Source organism: Podarcis melisellensis (assembly GCF_964234715.1).
Source record: "Podarcis melisellensis genome assembly, chromosome: 2".
Lineage (NCBI taxonomy): Eukaryota > Metazoa > Chordata > Lepidosauria > Squamata > Lacertidae > Podarcis > Podarcis melisellensis.
The window spans coordinates 117,969,192-117,993,423 of NC_138529.1; the positions used below are offsets into that span (position 1 = coordinate 117,969,192).

The 24,232-nt window shown below is 42.9% G+C and overlaps 4 protein-coding genes across 10 annotated transcripts in view; 2 read left to right on the forward strand and 2 right to left on the reverse strand.

Moving 5' to 3' along the window:
- Positions 1-24,232, reverse strand: part of LOC309364388 (uncharacterized protein) — a 128,158-nt gene that overhangs the window by 58,670 nt on the left and 45,256 nt on the right. The gene's annotated exons all lie outside the window — the stretch shown is intronic.
- The window catches only part of LOC309364936 (uncharacterized protein), a gene marked incomplete at its 5' end in the record, with an annotated part of 136,404 nt that overhangs the window by 43,585 nt on the left and 68,587 nt on the right, over positions 1-24,232 (forward strand). The gene's annotated exons all lie outside the window — the stretch shown is intronic.
- The window catches only part of LOC309364802 (uncharacterized protein), a 145,143-nt gene that overhangs the window by 32,278 nt on the left and 88,633 nt on the right, over positions 1-24,232 (forward strand). The gene's annotated exons all lie outside the window — the stretch shown is intronic.
- LOC309364621 (uncharacterized protein) lies at positions 10,689-19,412 on the reverse strand. 5 transcript variants are annotated; one of them, XM_081902292.1, is made up of 3 exons: positions 19,344-19,392; positions 14,683-14,720; positions 10,690-13,113 (listed from the first exon to the last, which is right to left on the reverse strand). In XM_081902292.1, exon 3 carries the CDS (start codon positions 13,097-13,099, stop codon positions 11,318-11,320), a length of 1,782 nt encoding a protein of 593 aa, XP_081758418.1. In that variant the 5' UTR covers positions 13,100-13,113; positions 14,683-14,720; positions 19,344-19,392; the 3' UTR covers positions 10,690-11,317. The 5 variants fall into 5 exon arrangements, with proteins under 5 accessions (XP_081758416.1, XP_081758418.1, XP_081758417.1 ...); XM_081902291.1 differs by lacking the exon at positions 14,683-14,720 and adding an exon at positions 17,236-17,501 and having other exon boundaries at positions 19,344-19,389; XM_081902290.1 differs by lacking the exon at positions 14,683-14,720 and having other exon boundaries at positions 10,689-13,110; positions 19,344-19,401.

A 24,232-nucleotide genomic window follows, 5' to 3' on the forward strand; every position in this document is an offset into this window, starting at 1 on the left:
TTCTAATAACTCCTTTTCAAACCTTTAGAAATCCTTCCCAAAGCCCTTCTCTTTGTCTCCTCTGAATATGTCATTTAATTGGTAATATTGTAAACAATCTGTTAACAGAGCTCATATTCTTTCACCTTCAATTTGTATTCTACTTCTGTTAACAGATCTTTGTATGTTGCCCAATTTCCTTTCATGTTTACCTTTTTTACAGATATGGCTTCCAAACTACATTTGCAAAGCTAAGCAGGGTCCAGTATGGTTTCAAATTGGATGGGGGACAGCGTGTTGAGATTCCTGCATTGCAGGGGGTGGACTAGATGACCCTTGGGTCCCTTTCAACTCTACAATTCTAAACTCTCTCACCAGATTCTCGTCCTCTGCCTGGCTCAGGAGGAAACCTTCGGCCAGGGCCACCACCTGAGAACTGGTCTCTGCTCTACATTCCCTGACCCAGCTCTTTGTCTCCGCAGGGAGGACAGCCAGGAACTGCTCCAGGATCACTAAATCCAGGATCTGAGCCTTGGTGCGTCTCCACGGCTTCAGCCACTGATGGCAGAGATGGTGGAGTCGGCTGCAAACCTCTCGGGGTCCCTCGGCCTCCTGGAAGTGGATCTGCCTGAGCTGTAGGATCGCAAAGACTGTTGAAATGAGGGGGATCCCTTGCCCTGCAAAGCCACAAAGATGTCATGTGACAATCCTGTTATTAACACTCTAGAGAAAGGATTAATCAATTGATCCATTTGCAAATGCAATTCCACTCCTCCTTCTCAAATTAAAAAAATATTTTATAACTGGTTTATAGAAAAGAATAACAATTCTAAGTGATACAGGCCATTGGATCCTTTAATGGTGTTTTATGGTAACGTACCATTGTGTTCAAAACAGTAAGCAGCAACATTTTATACAGTCAAACCTCGGGTGTCAAATGTAATCCGTCCCGTAATCCTGTTTGGCTTCCAAAATGTTTGACAACGGAGACACGGTTTCTGATTGGCTGCAAGAGCCTCGTGCACTCAAGCAAAAGCCGTGTCGGATGTTCAGCTTCCGAAAAACGTTTGAAAACTGGAACATGTACTTCCGGGTTTTTGGCGTTCGGGAGCCGAAATATTCCAAAACGGAGGTACTATTTTTATTTTATTAAAAACATTAAGAAGAGCTGCTTGATCAGGTCAATGGCCCTTCTAGGGCAGGATCCTGTTCTCACAGTGGCCAACCAGAGGGCAGGATCTGAGCAGAAGAGCCCTCTCCTCTCCTGAAACTGGTATTCAGAAGCATTGCTGCCTCTGAGGACTGTGAGTAAGAAAATATTGTGAATAGAATCATAGAGTGGAAGGGCCCTGTGGGTCATCTAGTCCAACCCACTGCAATGCAGGAATCCATGATGATGTTGGCATCCGTCTGTCTCGGGAGACCATGGAGGAGTGTGCCTTTGAGGTCAAGATGTTGGGAGAGTTGCAGGGCCCTCTCTGGCTGTATTGACCAGTGTGGTGTAGTGGTTAAGAGCGGTAGTCTCGTAATCTGGGGAACCGGGTTCGAGTCCCCGCTCCTCCACATGCAGCTGCTGGGTGACCTTGGGCCAGTCACGCTTCTCTGAAGTCTCTCAGCCCCACTCACTTCACAGAGTGTTTGTTGTGGGGGAGGAAGGGAAAGGAGAAAGTTAGCCGCTTTGAGACTTCTTCGGGTAGTGATAAAGCCGGATATGAAATCCAAACTCTTCTTCTTCTTCTTCTAGAGACCGATATGGGGGACATGTTTATTCTATGACCTATGGATCCCTTTCGCTCAGATATGGTGGGAGGGGGAATCAACTCAGCAGGGGGAGAGAGAGAGAACATTCCTGGAGGAGGTGGGCACAGTGTAGGGAAATAATGCATAGATAAGGAAAAAACAGAAAAATGTGAAGGGGTGCTGAAATTGCGCTCAAATAATATTGAGGGCACAGGTGAAAGGCAAAGCAAGTTTCTAGCCCTCTTGCTTCGGAATGAAGAGCTGTTTAAATAGGAACCAAGGAAGCAGCCTAGTCCAGAACCAGACCATTGGACCGTCTAGATCCGTGCTGTCTGCACAGACTGGAAGCATATCTCCAGGTTTCAGGAAGGGATGATTTCCTAGCCCTGCCGGAAGATGTCGGGAATCGAACCCGGAACCTTCTGCACCCAAGAGCCACTTTCGCCTTTTAAGAGACACCACACTCAGAATTCAGCAGCCACCATGGATCTCTGGGAGTTACCAGGATGAAACTGTCTCACCTGCTGCTGCTTCTCCTCTGCCTGGCTCAGGAGGAAACTTTTGGCCAGGGCCACCACCTGGGAACTGGTCTCCGCTCCCTGATCCTTCACCCAGTTCTCCATCTCCGGGGGGAGGACAGCCAGGAATTGCTCCAGGACTACCAGGTCCAGGATCTGAGCCTCGGTGTGTCGCTCTGGCTCCAGCCACTCCCTGCCAAGTTGGTGGAGTCGGCTGCAAACCTCTCGGGGTCCCTGGGCCTCCTGGTAGTGGGAATGCGGTGGAGTCGGCTGCAAACCTCTCGGGGTCCCTGGGCCTCCTGGTAGTGGGAATGCGGTGGAGTCGGCTGCAAACCTCTCGGGGTCCCTGGGCCTCCTGGTAGCAGGAATGCCTGAATCTCTGGCACTGAGAATGTGAGCTGAGGGCGTCCCCATCCAGGAGGGTCTTCATAGCTCTTCCCAGGATCTCCCAAGTGGGGCAGTTTGGGAATTTGGGCAGCAGCCTCCAATATGGCTGAAGGACTGTCCCCCCCCTCCATTTTTCCGGTTTTTTCCTCAGATATGCAGATGACACAACCTTGATGGCAGAAAGTGAGGAGGAATTAAAGAACCTTTTAATGAGGGTGAAAGAGGAGAGCGCAAAATATGGTCTGAAGCTCAACATCAAAAAAACAAAGATCATGGCCACTGGGTCCATCACCTCCTGGCAAATAGAAGGGGAAGAAATGGAGGCAGTGACAGATTTTACTTTCTTGGGCTCCATGATCACTGCAGATGGTGACAGCAGCCACAAAATTAAGACACCTGCTTCTTGGGAGAAAAGCAATGACAAACCTAGAAAGCATCTTAAAAAGAAGAGACACCACCTGGTTAAAGCTATGGTTTTCCCAGTAGTGATGTATGGAAGTGAGAGCTGGACCATAAAGAGAGCTGATCGCCGAAGGATCGATGTTTTTGAATTATGGTGCTGGAGGAGACTCTTGAGAGTCCCATGGACTGCCAGATAAAACCTCTCCATTCTGAAGGAAATCAGCCCGGAGTGCTCACTGGAAGGACAGATCCTGAAGCTGAGGCTCCAAGACTTTGGCCACCTCATGAGAAGAGAAGATTCCCTGGAAAAGACCCTGATGTTGGGAGAGATGGAGGGCACAAGGAGAAGGGGACGACGGAGGACGAGATGGTTGGACAGTGTTCTTGAAGCTACGAACATGAGTTTGACCAAACTGTGGGAGGCAGTGGAATACAGGAGTGCCTGGCGTGCTCTGGTCCATGGGGTCACGAAGAGTCGGACATGACTAAACGACTAAACAGCAACAACAAGGTACTACTGGAAGGAATCTTTTAAAAAAAATTCTTCTGTTTCGACTACGGCAGACAACACGCTACCTACCTGTAACTTGGTATTTCATCAGCAGAGTTCTATTCTGAAACATTGGCTTTCACTAGACTATGCAACAAGGAAACTGTCTCGCTAACACACATGTATTTTGAAATGTTTGACTGCTCTTCCGTGCAAAACTGATTTATCTAAAAATTGTATTTAAAACATAATTTGGTTTTTTAATGTGTGCTGGATGAGGTTGCATCTTCTTCCTTTCCCAGATTATCAGATCAACAAATACCTGCACATAGCTGCATAGTGGATTTCACATTTCCAGATTGTGTGTGTGTGTGGGGGGGGGGGGTTACGGGAAATACTAGGGGAGTGGTGAGCTGGGGGGAGAACACACAGCCCAAATACATCCCATCAGGAACCGGCCACTGCCTGGATATTTCGGAGACATAAAACTGAAATCCCTCCTAGGCAGATGAAAGTGAAGAAACACACATCCTAAAACAGTAAGCTATTAACACTCTAGACACAGGCAGGAAAATCAATGCATATTCTATACTGTTCTAACTTCGCTCTCGACCAAATGCGTCATGGACTTTGAAGACACTCGAACTCAGGACGCAAGGGAGAAGCGTGCTAAGAGGAAGGCATGCATGGCAAACCCTAACCATGATCAACTCCCACCTGGAAAGCTATGTCCCCACTGTGGAAGGACGTGTGGGTCCAGAATTGGCCTCCACAGTCACTTACAGACTCATTGTTTTTTTGAAATAAAATTTTATTCATTTTTCTTTTTCATTCATTACATACATCTCAAAGTCTTAACCTTTACTATGTATTCCTTCTTCCCTCCCCTCCTAGGCTTCCCCAACTTCCCCTTCTGGTTTGTTACTCGTTTCACCCACCTTGCTACCTCCTAACAGAAAAAGTTATTAATAACATAACATCAAACCTAAAAACATAAAAGTAAACACACCATATTTCTCTATCTTCTACACATTTTCTAATACTAACAGTGTGAATGTTTATTTAAATCCTGCCATCAAGTCTATCTTTGTTTCTTTGTTTCTATAAATGGTTCCCATTGTTTTTAAAAGTCGCTGTTGTCCTTTTCTCTTAGTCTGTCTGTCATTTTTGCCAGTTCTACATCATCGTCATCATCATTTTTAATTTGTATACCGCCTTTCTATCTTACAATACTCAAGGCGGTTTACAAGCTGAAGAAACAAAAAATGTACATCTTATAACAATCTAATGCAATACAAAAATGTGATAATAAAACATAACTTTAAAATAGGCAACCTCCATCCAAAAAGTAACATTCAACAATCATTAGAATAATATAAAATAATAATATCAACATATAAAAGTTAAACAGAAATCCCCTCAACAGTTACAATAATATCTAAACTGTAATCAATAAGACAATGGCAAACCACAGTACATAAAATACAATACACATTGAGAAGCAGAGAGTGGGGCAAGGCAGGTGGAATGAGGCCTTGCCTGATGGAGTCTCTCCCCTCACAGTTCATCAACTTCTCCTGCCATTGTTCTTTACTTGGTATTTCTCCAGTCTTCCAATTTTGTGCAATCAACATTCTTGCTGCTGTAGTGGCATACATAAATAAAGTCCTCTTTTCTTTCCTTATGTCTTGGCCTAAAATACCTAGTAAGAAGGCTTCTGTTTTTTTTTTTTTTTTACAAAAGTTATTTTCAACATTTTCTTCAATTCATTATATATCATTTCCCAATAGGCTTTTACCTATTTACAATCCCACCACATATGATAAAACGTACCTTCCATTTCACATCTCCAACACTCTTTCTTTTCATTTTTATACATTTTTGCCAGTTTAACTGGTGATAGATACAATCTATACATCATTTTCACATAATTCTCTCTCAATAGTATATAATCTGTAAATTTCAAATTTACTTTCCACAATTTTATCCAATGTTCAAATTGTATGTTATGGCCCATTTAATCATTACCAATTTTACTTGGTATTTGGTATTTTCTTCTATCACTTCCTGCTTGGAATTTGGAAACCTACTATGAGAAGCCTTTCTTACTGTCCTCTTTAAAGATATCCTTTAATTGTCTATGATGCAGCCAGCATCATAGATTTTATTTTGTCTTTTATTTTGTCATATTCTTTCAATTTTAACTTTCCCTCTTGTTTAACCAGCAATTCTCTATATGGCCACTCTCCTCCCCCCCGCCCCAATGTTTTAATTGATAGTGCTTTAATAGGCGATAGCCACCAGGGTGTTTTTGGTTCTAATAAATCTTTATATTTCTCTCATACTTTAAACAATGATCTTCTTATTAAATGGTTGTGGAATCCTTTGTGTTCTTTTGTTTTTCCATACCAGAGGTAGGCATGCCATCCAAACCTATTATCATCTCCTTCCAAGTTTGTTATTTCCTCCCTCTCTAGCTTGATCCAATCTTGGATCCAAATTAGGGATGCAGCTTCATAATACAATTTTAAGTCTGGAAGTGAGAATCCGCCTCTTTCTTTCACATCTGTTAAAATTTTATTTTTTATCCTTGGCTTTTTCCAATTCCAGACAAATCTTGATATTTCTCTCTGCCATTATTTAAAGCACGCATCCCCTGTTATTACTGGAACAGTTTGGAAGAGAAATAACATCATTGGGAGTCCATTCATTTTTATAGTTGCAATTCTTGCCATCAAAGAGAGATTCATCCTGTTCCATGTTTCCAAATTTCTTTTAATTTCCTGCCATTTTTTTTCATAGTTGTCTCTAAAGATATTTATATTTTTTGATGTTATCCATACTCCTAAATATTTTACTTTTTTATATGCCTCTATCCCTACCATCTATGTTGTTTCTTTCTTTTACAGTTCTTTAATATTACAGTTCTTTAATATTTTTTAATAACAATTTAGTTTTATTTTTGTTTAATTTGAATCCTGCCACTGGAACACTGGACCAAATTCTTTTATTATATTCATTACTTTTGGAATAGACTTTTACAAAGTCATCTGCAAATGCTTTTAATTTGTGTTCATTTCTTTTTAATTTTTATTCCTACTACTTCTCTAGTCTTATCTTTCTTGTCAGGACTTCCAGTACCAGAACAAACAACAATGGTGACAAGGGGCATCCTTGTCTAGTTCCTTTTTGTATATTACATTTATCCGTTATCACCCGATTTACAATTATTTTTGCATTTTGATCTGAGTGAACAGCTTGCATTCCCCTATTAAAATTTACTCCAAATCCCATCTCCTCCATCACCCTCTTCATGAAGCTCCAAGAAACATTATCAAATGCTTTTCCCGCATCTCTAAACATTAATGCTGCTTTTTTCTCATTTCTCACTTCCAGGTACTCTATAATATTTAATACATTTCTAATATTATCTTTGATTTCTCTGCCTGGAAGGAATTCAGCTTGGTCATGACAAATAAATTCTTTTCGGATTTTTTTCATTCTATTTGCCCAAACAAATGCAAATAGTTTATCATCATTATTAAGTATTGAGATCAGCCTATAATTTTTAACTAATGTCACATTCAAATCGTTTTGGTATCAAAGTTATATAGGCCTCTTTCCATGTTTCTGGAACTTCCCCTGTTTTCAAAATCTCGTTCATTGTGTCATATCATCCAGTATTTCTTCATTCAGTCTCCACCGAAAGGTGGACTGAGTGTCTTTCTGTATTTCCATAGTTATAGAATTATGATCTGACATTGTTCTTGGATCTATTTCAATATTTTAAATTTTTGGCTCCGATTCCTTAGAGACCCAAACAGCATGCAGTCAGGCGCTGCTTTCATGAACATGAGAGAAAAAAGTGAACTATTTTTCGAACGGATGCTTAATTCTCCAAATATCTATCATTTTTACATTTTCTATCATTTCAAAAAAAGTTTTGAGAAGTCTACCCTCTTTCGTGTCTTTCCTCCTAATCGTTCTTTCGCTAGTGATGGGACTCTAATTGTCTCTAAATCCTGAATTTTTATTTATTTATTTGCATTTGGTGCATATATCCCTACCAAAATTCTTTTTTCTCCCTCTAATTTCTACCATTAATTTTCTCCCTTTCTCATCCTTTTGAATTAATTGTGGTTCAAGTGCAGGTTTTGTGTACAAAAGAATTCCACGTTTTTTGGAAACATCTGATACAACGAAATGGTTCCCTAGTCTCTCATTACTCAATATTTTCTCATGCTTTCTTGCAACGTGAGTCTCCTGTAGGCAAATTATATCTAAATTCCGCTTTAAAACTTCATGCCACACCCTGTTTCTTTTAATATTATTGTTAAGGCCACTGACATTCCAAGTTAGTAATTTAAGATTTGCCATTATCTAATTCATTTTTAAAAGATTTGCTTTTTTGCTCTGCTCTTTCAGTCTTTTCCAGTTCATCTCTTTGCATCTCATAAGGGGTTCTAAAGTCTCTCCCCGAGCTTTGAAACTCTGGGTCTTTGCCATATTTCTCTAAGAATTCTTGTACCTGACTCTCTAAGATTAGTCTAAATCTCTTTCTCCTGTAGGTAAAGGAAACTCCCTCCAGGAATTCCCATTTGTAATTTATTTTCTGCTCCTCTTAAAATTGCTGTCAGGTTTTGATACTTCCTTCTCTTAACTCTCCATTTAAATGGAATTTCTTTAAAAATGTCAACTTTCTGTCCTTCACTCACCAGACCATCCTCAAAACATTTTTGCATTACTGCATCTGCGTCCAGCGCCGAGGGCCTTCTGGCGGTTCCCTCATTGCAAGAAGCAAAGCTACAGGGAACCAGGCAGAGGCCCTTCTCGGTAGTGGCGCCCGCCCTGTGGAACGCCCTTCCAGCAGATGTCAAAGCGATAAACAACTACCTGACATTCAGAAGACATCTTAAGGCAGCCCTGTTCAGGGAAGTTTTTAACGTGTGATATTTTACTGTATTTTTTGTTTTTATGGAAGCCGCCCAGAGTGGCTGGGGAGGCCCAGCCAGATGGGCGGGGTATAAATAATAAATTATTATTATTATTATTATTATTATTATTATTATTATTATTATTATTATCTTTAATTTTCTTTGTTGTGAAAGTCAAGAGAATGTCTGATGGCTGTCTTTTCTCTCTTGAAGCTCGGGTTCAAACTCTGTAAACATTCTCAATGCATTCTTCCATACCTTCCTGTGCCCCCATCCAATTCCCCAATATCCCGTCCATATAACTTGCAAGGCCTTGTTCCTTCTCCTTTTCCGGCAACCCTCTTATTCGAACTTTAATTTAATTTTACAGTGGTACCTCAAGTTAAGTACTTAATTCGTTCTGGAGGTCCGTACTTAACCTGAAAATGTTCTTAACCTGAAGCACTACTTTAGCTAAAGGGGCCTCCAGCTGCTGCCGTGCCACCGGAGCCCGATTTCTGTTCTCATCCTGAAGCAAAGTTTTTAACCTGAAGCACTATTTCTGGGTTAGCGGAGTCTGTAACCTGAAGCGTATGTAACCTGAGGTACCACTATAATTGTAAAGGTAAATTCTGTTGTTTTAGTTCATTCTGTCTGTCTGCCAGGCCCCCTACCACCCCCGCTAAAGCCAATTGATCTTCCTTTATTTCCTCTCTTAATTCCATTTTTTTCTAGTTTTACTACCTTGACATCCAAAGCATTTACTTTTTCATCCAGTCTGTCAAATTTCTGTGACAATACTTCCTTGGTGTTCCCTATATCTGATATTACTTCCATAAATTGTTTAATCATAGTCTGCTCCAACCCTTTCCTAAATTCTGCAAAATGTAAGGCCGTAAGTTCCACCGTTTCTGATTTTGGAGTTTTTTCTATAGCTCCCTTTGCTCAGACTCTCCTTCTTTCCGACACTCTGTTTTACTGGCTCTTGTTTAGATTTCTCTGCCATGTCAGTTCTCAAAACGAACTGTTCCCAAGCACTTCTGTCTTAAGGACACTTCAGCCCTCCTGTCTTTGCCTCACTCCTATCTTGTATACAAGAGTTCTCCCACCAATCCATTTCCCACACCCTTTTAAACCAAACTGTAACAACACTTTCAGGTTTACAGAAAATTACAAAAGTTCCACAATATCCAAAAAATAAAAAGAGAAGAGGGCAAGATCACCTTTATATACAATCTACGGAAGAAAAAATAAAAAAGCAGGCCACAACAGCAGTCTAATAGTTATCACTGTTCAAACTCGCTGTTATTTGACTCCTTGATGATGATTTAGCACTTGCCAAACCTCTAGTTATATTATAAGTCACAAAATGTCTTGTAATCCAAAATAGCTCCACTGTGAGCCCAAAAACTTTCCAGGCGTATTTATAATCCAAATGATATTTGTAATCCAAATGAGGTTTGTAATCCAATATCTGCTGCTTCTCTCAGTTTTTATTTCAATACAGGCCCTGTTCTTTAAAAAGGAATCCTTCTTCCCCCCCCCCCTTTCTCCTACTCCAGCTCTTACCAGGCACTTTCCCTCCCTGGGATTACCTCCCACTTATGGAAAAGTGTCCTTCTGCCAAGGTACAAGGTCCTTTTTAGAATTATTATTTTTTAAAATCTTGGCAATTTTTCCAAGCCTTTCAGTACTTTCACTCATAAAATCTGCATTCCTATTCATAAGAACTGAGAGTACTCCAATCTCTTCCTGTATCTTCCTTTTAAGAAACCAAAGAACAAAGAGTAACAGTTTCTTCTTGTACCCAAAGTATATCGTGTTATTAAGTAGCAAAGTGCAGTTTCAAAAGTATCTGAAGACTGACGTGTCTCCAAAGTTTTTTTCCCATTTACAAGTCTGTACCGCAATTCTTTTTATTTTGAAAACTCCATTGTTGTTGACAATAACTTTTTTCCTTTGAAAGTCTGCTGCTTTAGGTGGCGATTCATGGTTTCAGGATTCTGAGCCACGGACAGGCTGGAGCCACGGGCAGGCTCAAATCGCTGTCTCTCTCTCACACACACACACCCCACTCGCTGCCAATGCAGTGGCGGAGCTCCGGCGATCGCGACAAGCCTCTTTATGCCTGGCTGGTCCCCTCGACACCCCACTGCCCGTGGGGCCTTTTTTTGGGTGGTGCCTAACCCTGGCACTCTCCTCCATCGCTCCAACCCCCCCGGTAATAGTCGTCTTTTAGACGGATTACTTGCAACACGCTTTCCCTTCGCAGGCAAACCGGAAGCCCCACTCATGGACTCATTGTTAAAACCGTGTTTATGGAAGACAATCTTACTTGACTACGAGTGATCGCCAAAAAAGAAGAATTTCTCTCTTGACTGCGCATTGAGGCTTATCATACAGTATATATTTTTCAACAACCTTTGTTCATTAGAGCTGTGATCTGAGGGGCTATACTCTCATTGCAAACATACATCATTTACATACGTCAACAGAATACCAGTGAATGCATTTGTGTCTATGAAAAATATCAGATCAATTCACACCAGATTAACAAATCTTGGGGATGGGAGAAATATTAAAGCAACGCTATATACAAGTGATGAATACACGTGAAATAACGCATGGGAAAGAAAACAGAACATAGCTATGTAAATCTAACTCTGATCAGGAGAACAATCTGCAACACAGCCACTAAAAGGTATAAATATTCTAATGGAAGCAAATTCTAATTCTGAACACAATCATTGGTTTACTCTCTATAGGCGTTATTTCATATGATTAAATATCTTCCCACACTCCAACCATTCTGTTTCCCTTGTACGAGTTCATTTCAGTTTAGTAAGGGAGTCCTTGTCACATAAGTTCTTTCTAGAGGCCAAACATTTCTAAGATTTCCTCCCTGTATGAGTTCTTTGGTGTCTAGTAAGGATATTACTACGACTGAAGCTTTTTCCACACTCCGAACATGTATACGGTTTCTCTCCTGTATGGGTACTTTGATGCAACTTAAAGGCACTATGGTGACTGAAGCTCCTTCCACACTCCAAACATGTATACGGTTTCTCTCCTGTATGAGTTCTTTCATGCGACTTAAGGGAGTGACTGTGACTGAAGCTCCTTCCACACTCCGAACATGTATACGGTTTCTCTCCTGTATGAGTTCTTTCATGCGACTTAAGGGAGCTACTGCGACTGAAGCTCCTTCCACACTCCGAACATGTATAAGGTTTCTCTCTTGTATGAGTTCGTTGATGCAACGTAAGGGAGCTACTGCAACTGAAGCTCCTTTCACACTCCGAACATGTATAAGGTTTCTCTCCTGTATGAGTTCGTTGATGCAACGTGAGTTGGCTACCGCGACAGAAGCTCTTTCCACACTCCAAACATTTAAACGGTTTCTCTCCTGTGTGCAATCTTTTATGCAAGGTAAGGCTGCCACTCTGGCTGAAGCTCTTGCCACACTCCAAACATGTATATCGATTCTCCCCTGTATGAATCCTTTCATGCGAGGAAAGGGAGTCGATGCGACTGAAGCTCTTGCCACATTCCCAGCATTTATAAGGTTTGCTGCCTCGATGAGTTTGTTGATGTCTAGTAAGCGCATTGCTGCGAGCGAAGCTCATTCCACACTCCAAACACGTATGCTGTTTCTCCCCTGTATGAGTTCTTTGATGCGACTTAAGTGCGCTACTTTGAGTGAAGCTCCTTCCACACTCTGAACATGTATACGGTTTCTCCCCTGTATGAGTTCGTTGATGGGACTTAAGATGGCTACTGTTACTGAAGCTCTTTCCACACTCTGAACATGTATACGGTTTTTCTCCTGTATGAGATCTTTGATGCAAGGTAAGGGTACCACAGTGACTGAAGCTCTTTCCACACTCTGAACATGTATACGGTTTCTCCCCTGTATGAGTTCGTAGATGCAAGGTGAGGGAACTACTCTGACTGAAGCTCTTTCCACACTCCAAGCATTTACATGGTTTCTCTCCTGTATGAGTTCGTTGGTGGGACTTAAGATGGCTACTGTTAGTGAAGCTCTCTCCACACTCCGAACATGTATACGGTTTCTCCCCTGTATGATATCTTTGGTGCCTGGTAAGGCTATGATTGTCACGGAAGCTCTTTCCACACTCTGAACATGTATACGGTTTCTCCCCTGTATGAGATCTTTGATGCAAGGTAAGGGAACTATTCTGACTGAAGCTCCTTCCACACTCTGAACATGTATACGGTTTCTCCCCTGTATGAGATCTTTGATGCGAGGTAAGGGTACTATTCTGACTGAAGCTCCTTCCACACTCTGAACATGTATACGGTTTCTCTCCTGTATGAATTTGTTGATGCAACTTAAGGTGGCTACTCTGACTGAAGCTCTTTCCACACTCCGAACATGTATATGGTTTCTCCCCTGTATGAGATCTTTGGTGCCTGGTAAGGGCACTATTGTTACTGAAGCTCTTTCCACACTCCAAACATTTATAAGGTTTCTCCTCTCTGGGAATTTGATTTTCACCACCCTGAGACATACAAGAGTCACCCACCGGCTTCTGCTTTCGTCTCCCCTCTCGCCTTCTGCCTCCATCTTGAACCCTCAGCTTCCTTTGCTCCCCCTCCTCTTTGGATCCTTTCGGTGACACTTCTGATTGTTCCCCTTCTGCCAGCATCCCTTCAACATCTCCTGATGGAATAAAAAGGCAAACTGATGAAATGCTAAAGGAGCGTCTTCACTCCAATCATTCAGTCAGGACACAGAGATCCAGGTTCCAAGGGCCTTGTGGCAGTTCCCTCACTGTGAAAAGGGAAGTTATAGGGAACAAGGCAGAGGGCCTTCTTGGCAGTGGTGCCCACCCTGTGGAACGCCCTCCCATCAGTTGTCCAAAAAATAACTATGCAAATTTTAGAAGACAACTGGAGGCGGCACTGTGTAGGGAAGTTTTTAATGTTTTATGTTTTATTGTGCTTTTATATTTGTTGGACGACAACGAGAGTGGCTGGGGCAACCCAGTCCAATCCGTGGGGTACAAATAATGAAAGTATTAATGTTAGTATTATTATTTATTGAATTTATATACCACCCTATACCCGGAGGTCTCAGTGTGGTTCACAGAAAGGTCACACCATATATAATTAGAATAAAAATACCAACCCAATACCCCCCCCCAAATAAAGCCACCTTTGAAAAGGGCTACAGGATGTCAAACATATCAAGCAAAAGCCTGGTTAAAAAGGAACATGTTTGCATGGCACCTAAAGGTGTATATCCCTTCATGTATCACTGCCTTGTCGTGGTGAAGGGGCTTGAATAACTCAGCTATGACCTATGCCATGCAGGGCCACCCAAGACAGACAGGTCAGCCGAGAATTTAGACTAAATGTGATCCACCTGGAGAAGAAACTGGCAACCCACTCCAGTATTATGCCATGAAAGCTCCAGGGACATAAAAAAGCAGAAGCTTTGAGAAGGAAGCAACCGTTTCCAAGGCATGCTCTGGTTCATGGGGTCACGGAGAGTCGGAAACGACTAAGACGAGTAAACAACAACAAGGTGTATAAGAAAGGCACCAGGCGAACTTCCCTGGGGAGAGCATTCCACAGACAGGGAGCCCCTGCAGAGAAGGCCCTGTTCTCGTGTTGCCACCCTCTGGACCACTTGAGGAGGAAGCCCACGAATGAGGGCCTCATAAGGGGATCTCAGGGTCCAGGTAGGTTCATATGGAAAGAAGCAGTCAAAGTATTCCTGGTTCTAAGCCATTTAAGGCTTTACAAGTCAAAACCAGCAATTTGAATTGGACCCAGAAACTAATTGGTAGCCAGTGCAGTCAGACCAGGATGGGGGCAATATGCTCAAACCGCCTTGCTCCAGTGAGCAGCCTGGCCGCTGAATTCTGCACTAGCTGAAGTTTCCAGACTGTCTTCAGAGGCAGCCCTACGTATAATGCATATCTATATCTAACCTTGAAGTTCCCAGAACATAGACAACGGTAGATAGGCTATCCCTGTCCAGTCAGGGGTGTAACTGGGCCACCAGCCAAAGCTGATGGAAGGCACTACAGGCCATCTGAGCCTTGAGCAACAGCAAAGGATCCAGGAGAACCCCCAAGCGACGAACCTGCTCCTTCAGAGGAAGTGTAACCCCATCAAGAGCAGGCGACCTCCCAGCCATCTGCTCTAGGGAACCACCCACTAACTGAGCCTCACTCTTATCTGGATTGAGCTTCAATATGTTGGCCCTCATCCAGTCCATTACCCAGGCAAGACACTGGTCCAGCACTTCCACTGCCTCATCTTCGGATAGAAAGGAGAAATAGAGCTCAGTGTCATCAGCATACTGCTGGCAACGTACTCCAAACCTCTGGATAACCCCTCCCAGCGATTTCATGTAGATGTTAAAGAACATCGGGAATTGGATTGGGCCCTGCGGAACCCCACATTGAAGCTTCCATGGGGCTGAAATGCATTCCCCAAGTAACACTCTCTGGGAACGACCATCCAAGTAGGACTCGAACCACCACAAAACAGTGCCACCCACCCCCAGTTTAGAGAGTCGCTCCAGAAGGATACCATGGTGGATGGTATCGAAAGCCCCTGAGAGGTGGAGAACAATGAACAGGGACACATTTCCCTTGTCTCTCTCTCGACAGAGGTCACCATACAGGGCCACCAAAGCAGTTTCTGTGCCAAAACCAGGTCTAAACCCTGATTGAAATGGATCCAGAAAATGAGTTTCTTCCAAAAGCACCTGGATCTGGTCTGTGACTACTCGCTCCAGAACCTTGCCCAGGAAAGGGAGATCAACAACTGGCTGGAGTTAGGCTTTCTGAATTCAGAGAAGGTTTCTTAAGGAGTGGTTTTACCTCTGCCTCCTTCAAATACGCAGGGACCACCCCCTCTTGTAAAGAGGCACTGATCATCTCCCTGGCCCAGCCTGCTGTTCCCTCCCTACTGTTTTTTATCAGCCAAGAGGCGAAAGCTTCAATAGTACAAATGGTCACCCTGACTGATCCAAGCGCCTTGCCCATATCCTCGAGCCTGACCAACTGAAAAAACTCATCCAACACAACAGGACTAGACTGTGCTCTGGACACCCCATGAGACTCATCTGCTCTCTTGGTGGATGGAAACAATTTTATCTTCTTCTTTCCCCCCGATAAAGTTTCTTATAGAAAGTTTATATGCAATCAATAGACCATTCATAAAATAAAAGAGTCCAACATAAAATAAAGATATATAAAATAAAAATTCCAACACCGTGACTTCCCTCTGCCTCAACTTGACATCTTTCAATATTCTGTGCTCTTACTTACATTGTGTTTTTGATAGTATTCAACATTCACCTATTATTAATTTGTCATAATCTGATTCAGCTTTACATACTTAGTCCATACATATCAACAGGTTTTCTTTAGAACAGTGTTTTTTCATTTGGTCCTCAAAGCATTTCCATTCTTTCCTTAAACTCTGGTTTGACTGGCGTCTTATGGCTGCCGTTAGTTTGGCCAATTCTATAAAGTCACATAATTTACCTATCCAGTCTGCTTTTGTGGGAATAATGCCCCCTTTCCAATTTTTAGCAAGTAATAATCTGGATGCAGCTGTGGCATACAAGAATAACCTTTTGTTATCCTTTGATGTGTCCTTTCCTATAATGCCCATTAGGTATGCCTCTGGGTTTTTTTTCTATAGGAGCTTTGAGCATCTTTCTTAGCTCTTCATGGATACACCCCCAAAACTTATTAATTTTCTCACAGCACCACCATACATGTATCATTGTTTCCTCTGCATTATTGCATTTCCAACATTGGTTGGATTTGAGTTTATATATCTTGGCTAGTTTGGAAGGTGTCACATACCACCTGTATAACATTTTCATTAAGTTTTCCTTGATAGTATAACAGGCAGTAAATCTGATATCTAACCTCCAGAGTCTCTCCCACTGTTCCATCTGTATTGTGGGGCCCATTTAACCATTACATCCTTTACTTCCTCGTCTTTCAGATCCCATTCCAATAACAGTTTTAGATTTTTTTTGTCATTTCATAATAATGCTTTTTTGTTGTTTGGATTCATCTTTCTCAATTTTTTTGGTGATATGGAAGGCAATCGGAGAGGTAGTGCCTTATCTCTCTGAATGTTTTCTATCTCAGATGTCCTTGTCTTCTTTTAATAGTTGATGACAGGTTGCCCAATTTCCTCCATATTTATTTTTTTAACTGCAAAAGTGTCTACTGGAGACAGCCACCATGGCATTTGGGGTTCTAATAATGGTTGGTATTTTGTCCACACTTTATAAAGAGCATTTCTGACTATATGATTAGTGAACCCTCTGTGGACTTTGACCTTACTGTAGCCAAGGTATGCATGCCATCCGTACCTGTTGTTGCAACTCTCCAAATCAAGTATATGTTTTCTCTAATAAGAGCCAATCCTTTATCCAACATAGGCACGAGGCTTTGAAATATGTTCTTAAATCGGGGAGTGCAAAATGCCCCCTTTCTTTTTTTGTCTGTCAGTAATTTGTATTTTATGCGGGGTTTCTTACCCTGCCATATGAACCTGGTCAGATCTCTCCTGCAATCGATGTAGCATTGTGGCAAGCAATTTTAACAACAACATGCTTTGCAAAGAAGTCAAAGCGAGCTACCATTGGTTCTACCACCTCCTTTGGGCCAGCCTGTAAGAGGCCCCGTACAACCCGGAAAAGTTCTGCCAGACGACATAATGAGGAGGCAATGGAGGCAAAAAACTATGCTTTCTTTTCTCCCTTCACTGCCACTAGGTAGGCTTGCTAATGAGCCCTTACCAGTCTTTGGTTGCATTAATTAGGATCTTTCATCCACTTGCGTTCAGTCTCCCAGCTTGGAGTGTACTAGGGGGCCAATCGGACTCCACAAAGTGGGAGAGGACGCTCAGGAATATTCGTATTACTAGTAGTATTATCATTATTAGCCCGTCTGTGTAAGGCCTCAGCCACACTTGGACTTTTAAAGTGGACTTGAAGTTGCTTTTTTCTCCTTTTTAAAAAAACCTCTTCTGCCCAGAACTGCTCCTACAGAAACTGCTGTTTAACTGAAACACAAGTAATTTAAAATGTGTGTACTTTTATCCTGTGAATCGTCCTGAGACCTGTGGGTATAGGGAGGTATATAAATTTAACAAATTATAGTAAAATCAGGCCGGATAAAAATTATTACAAGTTCCAGGGGGAGCCTTGGCAGGTTTTCCAATAAGGGTTTGCCTTGACCCCAAGCCCTATGGGGAGCCCAAGGAAGGTCCCCCACCTGCCCAAGTTGGCCTGCAGGGAGGAGAGCAGGAGAAAGATCTGCCCTTCCATTAGGAAAAGATGTCCTACCCCCATAAAAAGGGGGGAAGACCTATAAATGAATAATCTTAGATGAATTATATACAAAATGCATTAATTATGGGAAATGTAAATATAATAATTTCCGCAGCCACTGTGGGCGGCTCCCAATCCAGTGTTAACAATACAGCATTTAAATATTAAAAGCTTCCCTAAACAGGGCTGTCTTTTGAAAATAGGATAGCTGCTTAATTCCTTGACATCTGATGGGAGGGTGTTTCACAGGGAGGGCACCACTACTAAGAAAGCCCTCTGCCTGGTTCCCTGCAACCTCACTTCTCACAAGGAGGGAACCGCTGGATCTCAGTGTCCGGGCTGAACGATGGGGGTGGAGATGCTCCTTCAAGTATACAGGACGAGGCCATTTAGGCCTTTAAAGGTCAGCACCAACACTTTGAATTGTGCTCAGAAACGTACTAGGAGCCAATGCAGATCTCTCAGGACCTGTGTTATGTGGTCCTGGCGGCCACTCCCAGTCACCAGTCTAGCTGCCGCATTCTGGATTAGTTGCAGTTTCCGGGTCACCTTCAAAGGTAGCCCCACGTAGAGCGCATTGCAGTAGTCCAAGTGGGGGATAACCAGAGCATGCACCATTCTGGCGAGACAGTTAGCAGGCAAGTAGGGTCTCAGCCTGCGTACCAGATGGAGCTGGTAAACAGCTGCCCTGGACACAGAATTGACCTGCGCCTCCATGGACAGCTGTCAGTCCAAAATGACTCCCAGGCTGCGCACCTGGTCCTTCAGGGGTAAAATTACCCCATTCAGGACTAGGGAGTCCCCCACGCCAACCCGCCCCCTCAAAACAGTACTTGTGTCTTGTCAGGATTCAACCTCAATCTGTTAGCCGCCATCCATCCTTCCCCGCCTTCACTGGTTCCCATTTGAAAGAGAGGCAGTGCTGGGTCTCATCCGCATATTGATGGACACCCAGTCCAACCCCCCTGATGATCTCTCCCAGTGGCTGCATGCAGATGTTAAAAAGCATGCAGATGTTAAAAAGCATGCAGATGTTAAAAATGAATCATTTTAGCTGAATTATATACAGAATGCATTAATTATGGCAAATTTAAATATTATGGGAAATACCCTTTGCAAAAGCGCGGGCATTAGGAGAAATCTACACCAAAATGCTGACCAACTTTCAAGAGGTTGAAATAATTTAAAATAAAATTCTTTAAAATTAACACTATTTAAAAATAATAACATGTGAAAATCTGGGTAAATTGACGACTAGAAAAAGGAGACAGAAAAAAACTTACATTGAAACGGGGGTATTATGGGAAATATATGGGAAATACCCTTTGCAAAAGCGTGTGCATTAGGCGAGATCTGCACCCACCAAAATGCCGACCAACTTTCAAGAGCTCTATTTAAAAATAATAAGATGTGAAAATCTGGACAAATTGATGACTAGAAAAAGGAGACAGAGGAAAAGAACTTACCTTGAAAGGGTTTGCCTAATGGGTTCTTTTTCATCCCTCCCCACACTCCCTCCAGCTGCGCACCCCCCCGTCTCTCCCCCTTTATAATACATAATACATACGACCCACCTCCAGCGCCTCTGCGAGGAAGGACAGCCGCCGCCATGACAGGTATCTCTCTCTCCCCCCCCCCAAGCGAGACAGGAAGCGGAAGCCGCTATTCTTCAGACAGCCTTTTCCCCTCCGCTCTAGGAATCTCAGCTCTGTCGCCGCTGCTCTTAACCGTTTCAGAGCCGAGCGGCAGGAGCCTCTGGGCTTCTCCGGGCAAAGAGCGAGGAGAGGCGCTGGTCTCGCCTCCGGAAAGCCCCGCTGGATCAGCTGCGCGGGAGCCCTAAAACGTTTTCTAAACTATTATTATAATTATTTTCAATTTTCAAAATAACGTTTTTCCTTTTGGTACACAGATATCCAATCCGAATTTGCAATAACTGACTCCCCCCCCCCGGTTCCATTCCCCCCTTTTATTCTCCTTGCATATAATTACTATATATTTCCTCAATTAATTTCAACTTCATTCCCCTCTCCTAATTCTATTTTTAGTTCATCAATGTTACATCAAACCTGCTAATGTTTTGAGGTTTTTACAGTGCTCTCTAGAATAGTCTATAAGGCTTTCCCATTCTAGATTGGATTTTTTCTCATCTTGGTGCCTGATCTTTAGGGTAAGTTTAGCCATTTCGGCAGAGTCCATCATCTTTCCATTCTTCTTTCATTGGCACCTTGTCTTCTTTCCACATTTTCCTATGTGGTGGACGTGTAAAAAAGTAAAGGGCTTCTGGGAAATTTTTAAAAATTCTTTAAATTACGTTTGTTAAAAAAACCCAGAGGCTTTTTTACTAGGTGTAATAGGAGAAAAAATGCCAAGGAAGCAAAAGAGACTGTTTATTTATGGGATTACAGCGGCCAGAGGCTACTATCCCAGACGTGGTGGAAAGAAGTAAAGGTCCCAAAGAAAGAAGAATGGATAACTAAGATGATTGACTATGCCGAAATGGCTAAACTTACCGATCAAATGAGAAAAAATTCAATCAAGAATGGGGAAACTTTATAGACTATTTTAGAGAACATGAGTTTGTTGATCTCAATGGTCACCTAGTCCAACCCCATATGTGTATATATGATAAATATGTGGGGCTGGTAGTTTCTCCTCTCCGCTGAGATGTACAGAGGCAATACTGAGCCGCCCACTTGGAAGGCTTAAAAAAGAGGATTGTATAAATTCAGGACTAGGCTGTCAGTGGCTACAAACCCTGATGTCTATGTTGTATTTATTTATTTATTTTTACAGTGGTACCTCAGGTTACAGATGCTCCGCTAACCCATAAATAGTACCTCAGGTTAAGAACTTTGCTTCAGGATGAGAACAGAAATCGTGTGGTGGCAGCGGGAGGCCCCATTTGCTAAAGTGGTGGTACCTCAGGTTAAGAACAGTTTCAGGTTAAGAATGGACCTACAGAACGAATTAAGTTCTTAACCTGAGGTACCACTGTATTATCTACAGATAATGTCTGGCCGAGGGTACCGGCGTACAGCTTCCGGGTCATGTGGCCAGCATGATCAAGCCGTTTCCTGCGAACCAGAGCAGCGCATGGAAACGCCGTTTACCTTCCCGCCGGAGCGGTACCTATTTATGTACTTGCACTTTGACGTGCTTTCGAACTGTTAGGTTGGCAGGAGCAGGGACCAAGCAACTGGAGCTCACCCTGTCACCGGGATTCGAACCACCAACCTTCTGATCGGCAAGTCCTAGGCTCTGTGGTTTAACCCACAGCGCCACCCGCGTCCCATTTTATAGGTTAGGGTAAGGCAATTGGTTTTTTATGGGGGTTGTTTTGATTTTTATTATGTATTTTGTGGTTTTATATCCTGATTTTATTCTGAGACCCCTGGGTATAGGGCGGTATATAACAAAGATGGGAATCAGAAAAATTTGGGAGCCACTGTGTTAAAAGGGGAGGGGGTCACAGATTGCATTTCAACTTTCCTGCGTTATGTTCCTACCTTGTGAATGGGCTGGGCGAGGCGTGGGTGGGCATATGGGCAGCTTCCATAGAGTCGTTGAGTTGGAAGGGACCCCAAAGGTCCTCTAGTCCAACCCCCTGCAATAGAGGAATCTCAGCTAAAGAATCCCTGACATGTGGCCATCCAACCTCTGCTTGAAAACCTCCAAGGAAGGGGAGACCATTCACTGTCAAACACAGATTCCTGTAAGCAATCACATTGTGATGGAACTGTACCTGAGCCAGGGGGCACTAATAGTGAGGAAAGGATCTGTAACCCCCAAGACCTTTGGGGAAAGCCTGCAGAGTTCAGGCAAGCAGAGAGGAAGGAAAAGCATAATTTCCTCTCTCACTGCATTCAATCCGCAGAGGACCTGGGGAATCCCTAAACTGAATTTATCCACTTTTCCCTGAGATTAAGCACCTGTTGGGAACAGCGGGACTGACTCCTGAGAAAACCTGCATGGGGGGTGGGGGGTGGTAAATGGCTTCTTAGGAATTTCATACTTTTTTTTTGGCTATTTCATCTTTTGTAGGCTTTACCTGCAGCTGTACATATATGTTTGGCATTTTTTAAATCCACTGTTCAGGAAAAATAAAACAATGGCATTATCAGTAAATAAACATTAAAATGACTATTTTCTTATTAAAAATAATTAAAATAAACGGTAAACATGGATTGAAACACAGTGAAAGTGACTGCCTCGTATCAATAGGCAGCGAGTTCGAAAGTTGGATACAGATATTCTTCAATTTTTTCACTGCCCTGTTGGGCAAATCCAGTACATCGCATTTCCAAAATCAATTTCCTAACAAGATGCACAGAGAAACAGATCCCCACAACGGACCAAGGTTTCCTGGCTCAGATCCTGGGGTTCCCGTGGACCTCAGAAGCAAACCCGGCCTTAAAGATTTGCTTGCCTTCTTCTCTGGTGGAGAATGGCCAACCTTTGGCACAAGAAGTGGCAGAGCAGGAAACAGACACATTGGGGTCTGGGCAGGCTCTCTGCCAGTGGCGAACAATGGCTTGGGCAAGCCTTATAGCGAATGACACACATAGGGGGGCGTAGGGCTGGGGGACACCAGTGGACAGCTTCTGACAAGGCAACACAGACAGTGGCATGAGCCTGAACAGCAGCAGATCCCATGGCTGCAAGGAAGCAGAAACACACAAGTTCAGCAAGGCAGGGGGAGAGACGTCATCAGAGGAAGAGGCCGTTTGCTCCCTGAACTCCTCTCTTATCGGAGCCAAGAAAGATGCCATCTACAACTGAATCAGCAAAGTTCACGTCCGTATCCTCCCCTTTCACTAAAGGAGGATTCCCACACTTGAGTCTCCAGATCTTTCGGGACTACAACTCCCATCACTCCCAGCTAGCAGTATTAAGGGATGATGGGAATCGTAGTCCAAAACCAGCTAGAGACCCACGTTTGGGAAAGCCTAAACTAGAGTACCTAGGGCAACTGTTTTCCTAACACAGGCATTTTTTACATTTTGGTGCAAGTATATCTTAAAAACTGCATTATAAAAGAATTCAATCTTTAGCATCGACTCCTGGATGAGGTTGGATTTCCTTTTGGGGTCTGGGGTTCAGCAGCTCTCTGCCTGGAATTCCCAGGAAGGGCTTGCACCTTGTCAAGGTAAGTGAAAGCATTTTAGTGAACGACAGACATATGGGGGGAACCAGAGGACAGTTTCTAAGAAGGCAGCAGAGTAGAGATGTAAAATTTCCGGAAATTTTGAAGCCATGGGGGGGAGAAATGTTTTTCCTTGTTTCTTTCTGGAAAACTTGAAAAAAAATTCAGTGTGGAGTAGTTTTCAGATTCCATGAAACGCAGTGTATATAAAAGTACTAGGCTTGCAATAAAACAGGTAACCACCCCCCTTTCTCTCAAAAGCATCAAAAAAAGCAAGAAACCACCAACATAAATAATAATCAAAATTGCCTCTTAGCACCAACAGCAAATAAAGTTAAGGTCCACCTCAATATTTAAGCTCCATGGAAGGTCTACCCTTTGAGTAGTGCTTTAAAAGCAACAACAGAAGACACAACATATACATGCAGTTTATTCTATCTCACTTTCTCAACTACTGCTATCATTTTCCATTTCTTCTTCCTCTTCCTCTTTGTCATTTTCCCCATGGACTTCTAAAAAACGGCTTTGGGGGGGGAAACGGGGGGGACTGTCCCCCCCCCCCATTTTTCTGTTTTTTTCCCAGGCCTTCCCATCTCTACTTGAAGACAGCTGGGGCAAAGCGTAAGGCAATTTTTTTGCATGACAGGCCCAGAAGGAAGCAGCATCAAGTTATTGAATAGTAGGCAGTGGAAGACAGGAGTGCCTGGCGTGCTCTGGTCCATGGGGTCACAAAGAGTCGGACACGACTAAAGAACAACAACAATTGTTGCACTAAGGCTCAAACTCTGTTTGAAAGGAAAAGGACTGCGAGTTTTTAAAATTGAATTTGTTATTATATATTATAAACCGCATGGTGGTAAGAGAGCTTCTAAACAGTTTACAAAAATATACAACAGAACATTAAAATGGTGGATAAAACACAGTTAAAAAGCAGGTATTTAAGAGACAGCAGTGGTTTAAAAGAAGTAAATCGCATGCAGCTTCTACGTGTTCAGATGCGCTGGCCAAATGAAAATGTTTTGAGCAGTTGCCGGAAGGAGTACAGTGAGAGGACCTGCCTGGTGTCTGTTGGCAGGGAGCTCCAAAGTGGGGGTTCTGGAAGACCTGGGGGGAGTGGAAGGTTCCCCCCCCCCCCGTTTTCCCCCAAAGTCATTTTTTTCTGGAAAAATTGAAAATGAAAGTGTGTGGAATATTCAAACTATATCAAACATTTTTTACCCCAGGAAAACAGGGCTTCAAAAAAAAAACTGTTTCCCCCCTCCCCAATTTTTCTAGTTTTTTTCCAGGCCTCCCCATCTCTAGGCATGAGCAACAGGCATC